Source organism: Prinia subflava, chromosome Z (assembly GCF_021018805.1).
Source record: "Prinia subflava isolate CZ2003 ecotype Zambia chromosome Z, Cam_Psub_1.2, whole genome shotgun sequence".
Lineage (NCBI taxonomy): Eukaryota > Metazoa > Chordata > Aves > Passeriformes > Cisticolidae > Prinia > Prinia subflava.
The window spans coordinates 29,258,713-29,273,461 of NC_086283.1; the positions used below are offsets into that span (position 1 = coordinate 29,258,713).

General features: G+C 40.7%; 1 protein-coding gene across 1 annotated transcript in view; it reads right to left on the reverse strand.

Moving 5' to 3' along the window:
• SLC12A2 (solute carrier family 12 member 2) overlaps positions 1–642 on the reverse strand; it is a 55,741-nt gene extending 55,099 nt beyond the window's left edge. The window contains exon 1 of the mRNA XM_063423015.1: positions 6–642. Coding sequence (XP_063279085.1) covers positions 6–506 — 501 coding nt within the window. The 5' untranslated portion in view covers positions 507–642. The remainder of the gene's footprint in view (positions 1–5) is intronic.
• Between the last annotated feature and the right edge of the window lie 14,107 nt (positions 643–14,749).

Sequence of the window (14,749 nt, forward strand, 5' to 3'; positions counted from 1 at the left end):
CTCACCTTGTCCAGCTCATCGTGCAGCTCGGCCAGGCTGGGCCGGAGCAGCTTCTCGCCCAGGTCCGCGGCCGTGTGCCGGTAGTGGTCGATGCGGGGCACGGCGTCCATGGTGTTGTGGCCAAAGGTGCGCAGGTAGTAGGTGTTGGTATGGGTGTCATAGTAGTAGTGGTGGTGCCCGCCCGAGTGCAGGCTGCCCTCGCTCATCACCGTATCGCCGCCGTTCTGGACCCCGCTCACATTGCCGCCCTCCGAGCTGCCTCCCCCGGGCTCGCCAGGGCTCTCGCCGCCGGCAGACGGGTCCACGAAGTTCACCCGAAACCTGCCCTTGGCTTCCTCGACTCCCTTACCCACCACGCCGACGTCCCCGCACGACTTGCGGGGCCCCTCGGCCACCAGATCCACCTGGAAGCGGCTCTGGCTCGGCGTGGGACCCAGCGGCTTGCCCAGCACATCCTTGGAGCCCTCATCCCCCGCGGACCCCGCCGCCAGCTCCTTGCCCTCCATGCCTTCCCCTCGCTCTGCGGCCGCCACTGCTCCGAACGCCCCTCCCGGCCGGCGGCTCCGCTGCTTTAAGCGGCCGAGCAGCGCCCCGGGGCTGCCGCAGACACAGTGCCGCGCCCCGCCCCCGCCGCAGCGCCAGGTGACGGTGCCTCCGGTCCCTCCGCCCGATCCCGCTCTGCCCAGGCAGGAGCGCGGTCGCTTCCCCGGCTGGCGCGGCGGAAGGGATGCGAGGGGGGAAAAACCGGTGGCGCCGCGCAGGCTCCGCCCGCTCCCGGCTGCGGCGGAGGGGGCGGCGGGAGCGCGTCCCCGGCCGGGCGGCGGCGGCTCCTCCCGCCCGCACTATGGCGGCCCCGCCGCATCCGCCCCGCGGCGGCGCTGGAAGGGGCGGGGGGGCCGCGCCGCGATCCCGCCTGGCACAGCCCCGCCAGCCGTCGCCACGTCTCGCGAGAGGAGCGTGGGGGCGCTCGGAACGGTGAGGTGCCTTAGAGAGCGGGGACCCCTCGGGTGCCCCCGAGACCCCTCAGGCACTCCCCGGTCCCTCACACACCCCCGGAGCTCCCATACACACCCCCAGACGCCCTCAGTTCCTCCCCCGGCCCCTCACATACACTGCCAGACTCCTCATACACACCCTCAGATCTCCTCAGACACCCCCTGGTCAGTGACACACACACACACCACCCCGAACCTCTCATACACCGCCGGGGCCCCTCATAAACATCCCCAGGTCCCCTCACACACAGCCCCAGAGCTCTCACATGCTTTGGTGCCTCACACAGCCCCTCGGACCCTCATGTAACCTTAGATCCCTTCACATACCTCCTGTTCCTCACACACAGCCCCAGAGCTCACACACACACTTTTTTCCCTCACATATACCTCCAGATCCCTAACAAGTCCCTGGTTCCTCACATATCCCACGAACCCGGTCACATCCCCCAGTTCCTCAGCTACCCGACAGAATCACAAGACTAGATCATGTTGGAAAGGACCTCACTGGGTCATCTGGTCCGATATCTCTGTTCAGGCAGGGTCATCCCAAAGCACATGGCACCAGATTGTGTCCAGACGGCCCTGGAATGTCTCCAGAGACAGAGGCTCCCCGCCCTCCCTGGACAATCTGTTCCTGTCACTGCTCGGTCACTGCACAAGGAAGAAGTACTTCATGCTCAGGTGGAATGTTACTGTGCATCAGTTCCTGCTGTTTCTCTCACCCTGGTGATTCACCATCACCAAACTGAGTGCCACTCCAACTTCCTGGCACCTCTCTCGGTATTTATAAACAAGGATGAGGTTCTTTCTCAGCTGCCTATTCTGAAGGCTGAACAGGTCCAGCTCCCTCACCTGTCCTCATGAGAGATGCTTCAGTGCCCCCATCACCCTCATTGCCCCTGGACTTGCTCACAGATTCCCTAGTTCCTCACACAGTCCCTGCACCCCTCACACCCCTGGGCCTCTTCACATTCCCACCCTGGATCCCCCTGTTTTACCTTCCAGCCTCTGGATCTCTGCCAAGTGCACTGTAAAAAACACTTGCATAATACTGACTGATCTAATGTCAGTAATGCCTTTCTCTGTCTCCTCTGCTGCAGCTTTTTGTGCCTATCTCTTCAAGCTTATTCTTTCTCCAGAAGCATACATGGATCTTTAACTCATAAAGTGAAGTCGTTCTGCCTCCTTGCTCTTACTGGAACATGAGTGCCTGGATAATCCATTAAAGCATATGAAGTTGGCTCTGGGGTTGTGAAAAGAAACCTCAGATGGGAATAAAATATTTCAGCTTCCATAGTCAGAATTTAAACAGGGACTCGTCAATGACTTTTCACTGTGTATTTTTGTTGTCTCTATACTTGAAGGTAACAGCTCACAGAATATCTTGAGAGATGGGCTATGTGTCCAAAACAATTTCACCTTATTTAGGGTGCTAAAAATCATCGAGCAAACATTCACTTCAGTCAGGCCTCCTGAGCAATGCCACCTCTTTATTTCAGTGACATTTTAGTTGGTACTTCTGGGTTCCAAACATTTTTTTTTCTCTGATGTGCAATTTTGTATATTTCTCCCCTCTGACTACCAATTCTGAGTGCCAACATCCATTTTCTAGCTCACCACATCTCTACTGTTTTATTTCAATTAACAACAAGCCTGGTGACATCATCCAACAGAAAATAACTGGAACTCTAAACCAAAGCTTGTTTTTCCATAACAATTAGAGGAAGAAGTATTTCAATTCTAGGGATGTATACATGCTTAAAAAGTTTGAGGATGCCTCAGTAGGTTAAAAAGATGGGTACACTGATCCTTCCTTGTTTAAATACTAAATACTTTTCTAAAAAACCAGTAAAAATCATATATTTCAAAATAGTTTGAGACATTCTTTGACAGACTCACAAATTAGAAAAGAAAAAAAGAAAAAAATATTTGAAACATTTGGCAAATATTCAGAGTGTAAAAATAAAATCTGTGTGCAAACTGGAAAATAAAAGATTAGGCCATGGTGAAGTTTTTACTTTTGTCAGGATGCAAGGACTTGAAAAACAGTGGATGATGAAGAGAACTAGTAAAAATAAAATATTTTTGTTCAGAACTGGAAGTAAACAGCACCTAAGCAACAGATGATATGCAAAGAAAATCCACCATACTTTTTTCATAAGCAGACATAAACAGCTCTTGATCAACATCTGCATAGAATGTCATATGATAAGGTGTTTGGAAACAGTTTAGACTTGGAAATGGCAATTTCTATCAGTTCCCTCTATAAATAAGTGAAAACAGAGAAGGGGATCAGCTTGTGAAATCCCATGAATGGTATACAGTTGATAATGGTGGGACAATATTGCAATATTTAGATATTTTAAAGGACACTCTTCGAGTATGAGTGGATGTGTGTTGGCTACGTTTGCAAGGCCAATGGCCTGCCTGGCGTCAGTTCTAAACATTCTGTGATTCTGTGGTTTTATGAACGTGAGATAGTGCTAAATACTGGCTTTGAAGAAGACAAAAAGTTGAGGATGCTACTACAGCCCACAAGAAAGACAAGGGAATGGAGGACACAAGGAAAAGATTGATGAGGAAAATGCAAGCCTCTCAGAATTAAAAAGATCAAAAATGTCTTGATTTGGAAAGATAGGTATCTGTCAGAGGAAAGTGGAGTTTCCCTTGGAATGGAGAATGTAAAAAACCCTTTCCTCCAAATTATTACAATTTTGCAATTAGGAGCTTTTCAGGCAAAAATATGGGAATAGGAATAACAGTTGTTACTAGGAATATAAAAAAAAATACAAATGCAGTAGTACAGAAAAACAAGCAAACAAACAAAAGTCCTAGAAAACCCTGACAGCGTCAGAGATACGACCTGACACTCTCTTGTCAGGGTGTTGGAAGCAGTCCAAATGAGTCTTCCTGGAGTAACAGATGTTGTTCTGTGAAGTTGAGATGATTCTAGAGATTTCTCTACTTCTGTGAAGTAGAGGAAAAAAAAAAAGGGTCTAATGCTGGCAAAATGGGTCCAGACTTTCCTCCAAGGATTCAGAGGAAAAACCAGCTGCATTAGTGTTTGGGGTGGCTGGTTTTATGCTGGTGGAAAGGCTCTGGCTCCTCCCACTGAGTGGAGCATCTCACAATGGAATGAAGTAATGTTATCAGTCATGTGAGAGGCCTTGAATGGCCCATTCACAGCTGATGTCCCTCAGAGGAGGATGAGTGCTGGAGTAGGATGGATGGAACTGGAGAGAAGAGCAGTATCTCCCAGTGGATTTCAACAGATGAAAATAGAATACACATTTTTGGTTACATGTTTCAACCCAAGACAAGAAAGATGAGGAATTACCACTGTATGAGAAGCTATCAGCAACAACAAAAGGAAATGAATCAAGCCTTCATCAGGGTTCTGGGACTTCATGTAGCTCATGAGAAGGGTGAGAGATTCTGTAACTGTAAAAGAGAGTAAAAGGCACACAAATTCCCTTTAACTGCCAATAGGAATGTCATCGATAGTAAGAAATACACTTTGAGGGGGAAAAATAAAAAATATTCCCTTTAAGCTGATAATTAAATGTTTTCTGACATACCACTGCTTAAAATAGCACCACAATAGAGTTTGGGTATTATTGGTAAGAAAAATGGCATAACACATTAAATAAAAGCAAGCAATAAACTACTCCTATTCTGGCCAAGATTGTTTACCACAGAGCATTACTAATTGGGTTTTTTCCTTAGATAGGGAGGAGGGAAAAGAAAGCTGTGGAGAGTTTCAATATCCTTTGGCGAATTGTCTCCTTTTCCTACTTTGAACTTGCCATCATATTAGCTTCACATCCATATCAGCTTCACCAGATATTTCATAGGTCTCATTTGATAACTAAAGTAAAACCCTGGAAAATGCAAACATTTTATGCCATTGTGATTGCTCTGGTCATTTAGACTAGATCTCATTCCTGTGTGTCTCTTTGCCAAGAAGAAGAGCTGTAATTTTAAGTCTTTTTCTTCCAAAGTGCAAGCAGATGACAACAACTCATTTTGCCTAGCTGACAGGGTCTTTTCTTGTCTGAGGGCTCATCATCATCATCATCCACTGGCCTTAGGCTCTCAATGGGCTTGCTGTTCCAGATTTATGTGGTAATTTATTTTTTCTATATATTTCTCTGTATTGTGGCATTCATTTCATTCTCATGATCTGTTTTGTTTTGGTTTTAATGCATTTCAGCTTTTGCACAGAGAAGGTTTTCTCTAGTAACTTGCCTTATTCCTGCTGTTTGTGGCAACTTCCTCTCAACGTTCCTCAAGACATTCTCGACTGGTGACACAAATTTGTCATCTCTCCATAATTTTTCAGCAATTGGCACCTGTAAGAATCTAACTCCTTTTACTCTTCTCAGAAGCTTTGTCTTTGATCAGTTATCTTTTTTTTGTGTGTTGAGCATAGGTGGATTTGGGGGTTTAGTGTGCTTTTTGGTCCTGTAGAGTAAGCTGCAGTCACTGTTTCAATGCAGTTTTTCAGTGCTAAATTTTAGGGTGGGTTCTGCCCATGTGCTACTTGAACCACAATGAGTGTTATTTGTCCTCTTGGATTGTCATCTACCTAGGTGCCCCTTTATGCTATCATCACTAGTATTTAAAATGTTGTTTGTGCATCTTGTCTCCCATTTTCCCAGCTCACACACAGCCTGATTCTTTGTTTGGCTATTTTCTTTCTTCACTTCCTTTGTATTATTTATTTCATTCTATTTTTCCTTCCTTCTCCTTAGAAAGTAGAGGCAGAGTTAACATTTGTATTCTCCTACTGTGCTGTTTATTGTGTCCTCTATAATTATTACAGGTGTTCATCCAAATCAATGTTTAAGTAATACTTGCTTCTCCAAGAAATCTGGATGAAGTCCTAACAAATATGGTATTGTCATGTGGTAACTTACCTTAAACATATTTGTATTACACTAATCCTAGCTTACAAGAAAAAAGGTAATTGCAGCAACACTTTTGAAAGGCTGCCAGAAAAATGCTGTGATGAAGACACTTAGAAATGAAATCCATTTGCTGGCACCCGGATGTGGTGCTAGAAAATCTCTTCCAGGGGGCCTTTCTTGTTATGATCATACCTTAGATATGTCCCTGTGTTTCTTCAGTATTTCACTGTCCTTGTTTTTATAGACTGGTGGTAGTGAGACTGCCATAATTATGCTAAATTCTAAAATTTTAGTGTTTCTAGCATTCTCTGAAGACTGACATGCAAGATACATTTTAGATAGCTTCTTCAAAGGGCCCCAGATTTAATACTCTGTCACCAATGCATTTGCTTAGGAGTGAAGTGCAGGATGCATCTTATGTCCATCCAAAAATGCTTTTGCAAGATGCTGTGTGGTTTTGGTAGCTAAACGAAGGTTATTCAGCACCTGCTCCCTGACCTGAGTGTGAGTTCCCATCTAGTTTTAGGGTACTGGTTTATCTTTAAAGTTCTGGTTGTCTTGGTACCCAAGAAACTGCCTTTCATCCTGTGCCCGTAACAGCCCGGTTTAGAACAGTAAAGCCCCACAGGCTCTAGAAACCAGTGCCAAGGTGCGCATGTGACACAGTGAGATTAAATGCAAAGACAGACCTTATAATTACGAACTTCAATTATCACATATCTTTCAGAGCACTTATTGTCTGACTCACTCCTCTTTTTGCCCAGCATTTGAAAATTGCAGTGTGTACATACATGCATTAGGAAGAAGAAATTATTTAAAGAGAGATAGAATTCCTTATTTTAAAGTGCTGTGGCTATAGGCATATGCATCAAGAATGATTTGAGAATATAGATAAACTTATTGCAACAATACTGGAAATAAGACAACAAACAGGCCTTTTTTGCAGTCCAATGTATTTTCAAAACAAAACTATACTCTTTGTAATTTTTAAAATTATTTTTTTGTTTTAGTAATTTGAGTAGTTTTAGTAATTTCTATGTCTCAGTCTCTAAGGAATTTTATTACAGATGAAGCTGTAGGCTATCACTAAGGCGCTGTTGAAATGTGAAGTGGGCAGCCTGAGCACTCAGTAACTTCAGTCCAGACTACAGTGGACTAATTTTGATTCCATACCAAGCAGCTAAGCTGCTCAGGATGAGCTCATACAGTCTATCTCATCAGAGATCCTCCTATTTCATTTCTTTGTGAGCTAGGAATTGTACTGATAGTTTCTTTCTGACACCTCTGTGTGAACAAAGTCCATTGTGAGTATTTCAGTTCCTTCAGTAGTTCATCTCTTTCCTCTCTAGAGCTACAGGCAAGAAGTTGTCTCAGACATAAAACTTCTGCAGATTGTAGCCTATAATCATGAGGTAGCCAGAACACGAGGATAAGGAACAGCATTACCCTTCAGGGGTGTAGCTAAAAGATTTCTGTTTCTCTTTTTTGTTTCCAAAGTTTTTCATTGTTGTTGCTGGGGTTTTTTTGGTTGGTTGGGTTGTGGGTTTTTGTGGTTTTTTGGTTTTTTTGAGTTACTTAATTATGTTTCCAAAAGATAAAATAGCTTCTGCATCTTTGTATCCCATTAATTATCTTCGGAAATGCATGTCCTTTGGAGCAAATACTCATTTTGTAAAGAAGCCAAAGGAGGCAGGTTGGCCAGCAGCCCACCAGTGTCTACAGATATCTATACTTCCAGAAGCTCAAGCCAGCCAACCACATTCTACTCATACAATTAATTTTTTAGTCCTTTTCTTTTAATTCTTCTTGTACTATGACAATCCGTCCATTAATATTTTTTAATGTTCTATAAACACTCATTTTCAAAATTGAGTGGAAGTTACCAATAATTTATGCTACAGTCATCCTTTTGTTTTTGTTGTTTCTTTTTTCACTTTGTCTATGTAATTCAGTGTTTAGAAAACTCCTAGTTTATAAGTCCTGCCTTATAACAGCTTAAAACTGAGTTCTTCAGGGTGGAGGGAAATGTCTAATTTGAATGGAAAGCTTGATACCCTCCTCTGGTACAACAAAATGGGTCCCATATACCATCAGCACCAAGAGTTTTAATCCAGTCATTATAGATTTTTTTTCATGTTAATATACAATTTTGTAGAGTTTACATGTTCAGGAAGTAAAGATTATGGGAAAGGAGTACTGCGCTACTTCTATCATATGTCACCAATGTAATCTCCTACTCCTTAACTTCAATTCATATTCAGGTGTTTGGGTAAGTATGGTATATGATTGTGATGTGTATGGTATATATTTGGCATCAGAGGATGCCATACTTGGACACCAGGCAGGGAAGATTAACCTTTATCACATCCCTGAGGATGCTTGCACATTCTGGGGCACTTGTGCCCCAGAATGCGTCCAGCCTTATGAGTGCAGCCACTAGGAGCAAATCAAAGAAGCTTGTTCATAAGCAGTTTTAATAACTGTTCTCTCCTTTCATCGCCAGAACAGGAAATTAGTGTGGGAGCATGAAGGAGCTCAGGTGTGAGAAGATACAGTAGTAAGAGAACATATTCTGACTCGAACCATTTCACAGATGGGAAAACTGAGGCATAGAAAGATGACAGCCCGAATTGAATCTACTATGTGAGAGTGGAGGTGGATTATTTTGAACACACAATACCCTCTCAGTTTTCATTTCCACATTTTTGTTCCACCCACAGATTCATTGGGGAAATTGCTAATACTGAAGGCAGTCAAATCCATTCTAATCTTATAAGTAGTGGAAGCTGAAAAAGCAGTTTTGTAGCAATGTACTTGTTTTCCCCTTGCTTTCAGGCTAAAAAATACAGATTGCATTACAGATACTAGTTGTAGGGCCTTTGTGTAACTTTTAAAGATATGTTGGCAGTTTAAATTGCTGTATATTGTATTCTTGAACAATGCTAAGTATTTTGGTCAAATGTTCTTTATTCTTGGGGTATTTTTGTATGTGCTATTGAAGTCTTTAATTGCTCGGATAGTGACTCACCTGCATCTTTTCAAAGAGTTTATCACTAATCTCTGAAAATCATTACACAAAGTTCTTATTAAAAAAAAAAAAAAAAAAAAAAAAAGGTAGCCCCATGTCTTTGTATAGGGCTAGAATACAAACGTTTTTCTTCTTGTCATTAAAAATGTTTTTGAACGTCTTCCCTAGGATAAGTTCAGGGTGACCAGAATGAATGGTCCCTGGGACTGTTAAGAAATTTAATATTTATGAAAATTCATTGAAAAAGATAGCATGTAGCTAACATGTATATGATACTTCTAAGTGAACGTGATTGTTTCAAAGAAAAAAAAAATGAAAATCCCATAATGGTGCAAAAAGGTGAAAAAGGAATGAAACCTGTGAGGGTAGTGAGGCCCTGCCACAGGTTGCTCAGAGAAGCTGTGGCTGCCTCATCCCTGGAAGGCCAGATTGGACAGAGCTTGAGCAACCTGGAATAGTGGAAGGTGTCCCTACTCAAGGCAGGGTGTTGGAATGAGATGATCCTAAAGGTCCCTTTCAACAGAAGCAGTTCTATGGTTCTATTATTTTATGATTCTATGAAATCTTTATCGTAGTATTCACTCAGCCACTCATCTCCATTTCAAATCATACTGTTTGATTAGTCTGCATTACAAAAAAAAAAAAAAGCACAATAGACAAAAATGTTCAGTTTTCTAGAAAATATAAATAAAAGTGTTTAGAAGTGGAAAAATGTGAGACTGAAAAAGACTGTGGTTCTTATGAGAGGTCAGATAGGAAGCAGCTTAGTACATGTGTTGCAAAATGCTGTAAGGCACTGGAAGAGGGAAAATAGGGAGCTGCAGTCAGTCTTTCAACTATAATAGAACTATCAATTAAGTTTAAAAATGATGACATGCAGCATAATAAGCTTGCTGATGCAGATGCCATAGACTTAGGTAGGTGGGAAGAAAGGACTAGCCTTTCAAAACACCAATAAAACCATCCAACAGACAATAAAACATCAGCAGTTTTCACGCAGAGGAAAATATTAAAGCACTTAATCTTTTTCTGTCAAAGTAGATACAAACTCTTAGCAAGGATTAGACAGAATTCCTCCTCAAAATCAGTGTATAACTTGCTATCTGAATTTCCTCATGCTTGCATCTGGCATTGGTCCCCTTCAGGGACTGGATTTCCAGATGATGTTTGCATTAATTTACCTGATGTAGTGCTTCTGCTCCTAGGAAAACATCCCTATTCATAGGCATCTGATGGAGAAAGTGGACATCAGGTACCTTTGTAAATGCTGGGAAACTGAACTGGCAGCACAAAATCTATTGCAAATTCTGGTAGAAATGTTCAAAAGAGAATTTTCTTTTACCATTCGCTTTCCCCTTGATGAAACATATCTAAAGCACCATTGAAACAGACACTGACTTGCTGCTGCTTTGATCAATTAACTGGTTCATATTTTCAAAACATCCTGTAGGCAGCTCATTCAGGCCAAGAGGGAGAACTTCTGCTGTAACTGTAGCTCATTCCCATCCCACATATCATATTGTAAAATCTGTTTTATCCAGTTTCAAAAATAGCTCCTTCAACTTTGTCAAAAAATATGGCAAACATCACCCCCACACATCGCATTCTATTGTCATCACCCATTTATGTCAAAGGGAATTAATATGCTAGGAACTCCTTAATCTCCAGGATGGACTGGAAGAAAATGCAGTAGAAATACTGTCCTGCAGCTGTCTCTGCACATCTACTTTTGAAAATCCTCTACTTTTGAAATCTGGTTATCCTTCTCAACTAGAAAATCAAAATGAAAACCAACTAATTTTGTCTTTTGGTAGTGCTCCTTCTTACCTCTTTACTCTGTCAGCAAGCAGCAGTTTTTCCTCCTATCCCTTTATGATATGATCTCTTTGAAGAATATTTTTGTTCTGTTTTGTAATGGAAATGGTAACTGATTCTTCATTCCATTTGTGCTTCTATTTGCCCTGTAAAGACAAACCTTGTTACGTGAATGACCAGCTACCTTCCACAGCAAAGACACACCTTAGATAAGGATTTGCCTCCATTCTGACACCGTCTTGTCTCATTTATCTGTGAAATTTTGTATCCCTGTTTCTTTCTCCTAAAGCTATTGCTAGTACTCTGTTTTATGTTCCTTGTCTTCTTCTGTTCTGTCTTTCCTCTTGGTTTTTTTCAGCAATAGATCTTGAGCAGGTTGAAAGGTACCTGATGCCAGATTAAAGTTTCCAGTATTCTAGGCCACTGAATTTTAAAACATTCTGAGTGACCTGTATGGAAACAAATATTCAGTTGAATAACTGTTTTATATACATAGCTGGACACCCAACTTAGCAAATTATGTAAGCGTGTGTCTGTCTCCTGTGCTATTCAGCAAGGCACTGAAGAATGAATTTAGCATTAAACTTGTAGAGGCCCAATAAGGTCAAGCAGTTTAAGAGGCATGCTGAACAGAGGTGGATTGCTGAAAGAAATGTACCATTTTGCCGTTCAGAGCATAGAAAGGAAAAAGAAGAGGTAAAAAATATAGACACTAACAAGGAGATTGGAGTTCCAGATTGAAACACCCATCAGATGTTTCCCCTCTCATCAGACATATTTCAATATTGTCACTGAAATTATTAATTTGGTTATTTTTTCAAGGATATATATTCAATAAAATTGGAAATAGAGCTGAATAATGATATTTACATTGAATTTCTCTGGATATAATTTTCTAGCAACTGAGCCTAATTGAGAGGTACAGACAGTGACTTCCACAAAAGATTCTCTTATGGTTCATATTGTGCTTTTCCATTTGACTCTACAACAACTGCTCCTTGGGTGAGCATACACTGTCATCCATCCATAGCATTGTAGCATGTTCTTGCATTAAATATAAAGAAGAATTCTGCATCCTTTTTGGGGAAAACTTTTGCAGGAAGTAACACACAAGCAAATTTAATGGGAAACGAAATATACACTTCAGAGATGTAATATTAGACAGAAAAATGTGGGTATTTTTCCAAGTTCCTGCTTTTATTACAATATGGTTGGCATCTTTATTTTGCTAAGCTAACAATTATGTTTATTTAGGTAGATTATTGGCATATTTATTTTCATGTTTCAACAGGACAGCAGGTGTTCTCTTTTTTTAATTAGTAAAATAAGTAAATGCTGAAACTGGCATTTTGGAAGGTTTGTTCTACTCATTACTTAATTCTCTGTCAACAGGTTGATGGAGTGTTGAAATCTCAAGCATTTGGCAACAAGATGCAAATAAAGCGTCTTGTCAATTTGCAAAATATTATCATTTTATCCTCATACTAAAGTGTAGACATTATTAAATGTAATTTAAGATACTGAAAGGCCTTCTCTAAGAAGATTACCTGAAAACTTACACTTAGCAGTGCTCTGTGAAAACTGCAACTTTGCCTTCATAATCTAATACTTTGTCATGTGTTTACATCTTCTCTTCAATCAGATTTCTGATAATATTTCATTAACTTTTTCTTTCATTTAAAAAACTACAATATATCTATTTGTTCCCAAAGAGAAAGAATTACTTTTATATAATCATTTTACCACCTAGAACAATAAAACTAGAAAATAAATTTACAATAAAATGCTGTGTTAGCTATGAATACTTCACATGATATAGTCCTTACAGTTCTGGAAAATAATTACTCTTTTGTTAAGTAATATTTTAGTGGATGAATGACTATTCCTTTAAGATAACTTACTCATAAATACAAATATGATTCCCTGAGAGTCCACAGTAAAAATTTTGTTTTCTGTTTATCTAGTATGCACAGGAAGGAAAGGTCAGGGCTAAAGGCAGAAAGTTTAGAAATCCAGGACAAAAAGTTATGATACATAATATGTTTTAAATTTGTGCAGCTGTTGCCATCGTTCTTTGTGTACTATCCAGATGTACCAAAATTCTTGCTTTTAATCTGGCTAATGTCAAATTCAACACTAAACATTTCACATACACAATTGAAGTCACTCTTTATTTCTTCACCTTCATTCTGACTTGGACATAGGTCAAATTCAAGACCTATTTTTTCCCTTTCATTCTGCGGATGTCAGGGACAAACACAGTACTAAGAAAGAATTTAGGTTCTGCTGCATCATTTTTCCATAGTTCTGCAGTTAGATTAACTTACATGTGTGTTGTACTGCTTTTTTAAATCTAATTGATAAAAATTGAGTAAACTGAATTAAATGCTTTGCTAATTTACTCTTGTTATTAAAAAATGCCAAACCAACGCTCAGATCAAAATACATTATCATTCTGTTCGTTTTAGTCCTGACCTATCTGCAAAATATTGTAGCCTCTATTCAAATTCTTTTCAAGTTTGGTAATAGATACCCCTTTACCTTGTTCTAAATCTGGTTAGTGAGTCTATAAGTTGATATCTTTCCGCCAGTTGTATTTTCCTAACATTTATTTTCTTAATGTGAAGTGGCATTTCTTCAAAATAGTGAATTTTCAGAAAAAGTTCTAGGGGTTCATCACTACAGTGATGTATCCTAGGTGAAATGTATCCTAGTAATTCACAGAAACTGGGAATACATAGGGAAGATAAAACTTTACCACTCTTGCATTAAAACTTGTTGGAAATGAAAACTCAACCCCAATTATTTACATATTTATTTGTTTATTTAATATACAAGAAAGCAGGAGTTCTTTATTTAAATATAAATTAATGATGACGGTCTAATTTAGGTTGTATAATATTAAAAAATGTATATATACATATATATTTGCCAAATATTATAAGCCATCTGACTAATTTAGTCTCAATCATTTGTTGTCTTCTTAATTTTGCAAAAGAAATCCTGTACTTTGGTTTTTTCTTGGCTGGTAAATATAGGAGTAACTACTTTGTATGTCAAATTATTGCCAAAGATTCAAGGATCCTTTAGACAACTAAATCAGATGCTTCCTCAGCAGTGTTCCTATTTGGGAAAGTACACAGGGAAAATTCTTTCCTCACCTTCTCACCATTCTTTTCCTGCCAGGATAAGGCTGTTCTTTTTCTTCCTCTGCTTTCTCTCTCTCCCCTCAGTCTCTTAGAGCCAGGTCTTTCTTTTGTTCCCCGCCTTATAAAGCCACCACCATAAACATGACTTTTAGCCAGCAAAAATCCACTCTCTGTGAATAAATTTTCTGCTTTTATTCCTCATTTCTATTTGCAGGACTGGCCTGGATGGGAATTGCCCAAAGACAGCAATAGAACACCCTCTTCCAGAGCTCCCATGAGAACTGTCTCTCAGTGCCAGCATCCTACAATCTGGCTGTGCCAAAGCACTTTGTCCTCTTCTTCTGATGGGAACACTAGGAAATTGCCTGCCTGTCAGTAGACAAAGCACTGGGTTAGCCATTCCAGTTAAAGGTTAACTCTAAGAGCCCTTCAGTTTTGCAACCCTATTCTCTGAGGAAAATAATTTATTTCACTGCACAGAAGCCTCAGTTCACATGAAATGAATTATTCTGTTCTTCTGAGGTACCTTCTCTTCCCAGAATCAGCCTGGAACTGGTGTAGGGGATAATTTCTAGAAGGCAGTCAGCCTAACCGGTGGTTCCAACCCTCCCTCCAGAGGGTCCTAACTCCTTCTACTGGCTGTGGAGAGCAGATAGGCCAGCTAAGTTCTTCACAAAATTGGGCAGCTGGCAACCCAAGAGGTTATGTCAGTGGTTGCATTGAAACCCAGGATTGGTGACCTTGTCAAGCAAGGAGAGGAGAGGGCAGGTTTTTGTCACCTGTTCTGTGAGAAGAGAGCTGTTTCACACAGGATTCTGCCACTGAACAGTAAAACCTTTGCTTCTGGATGCA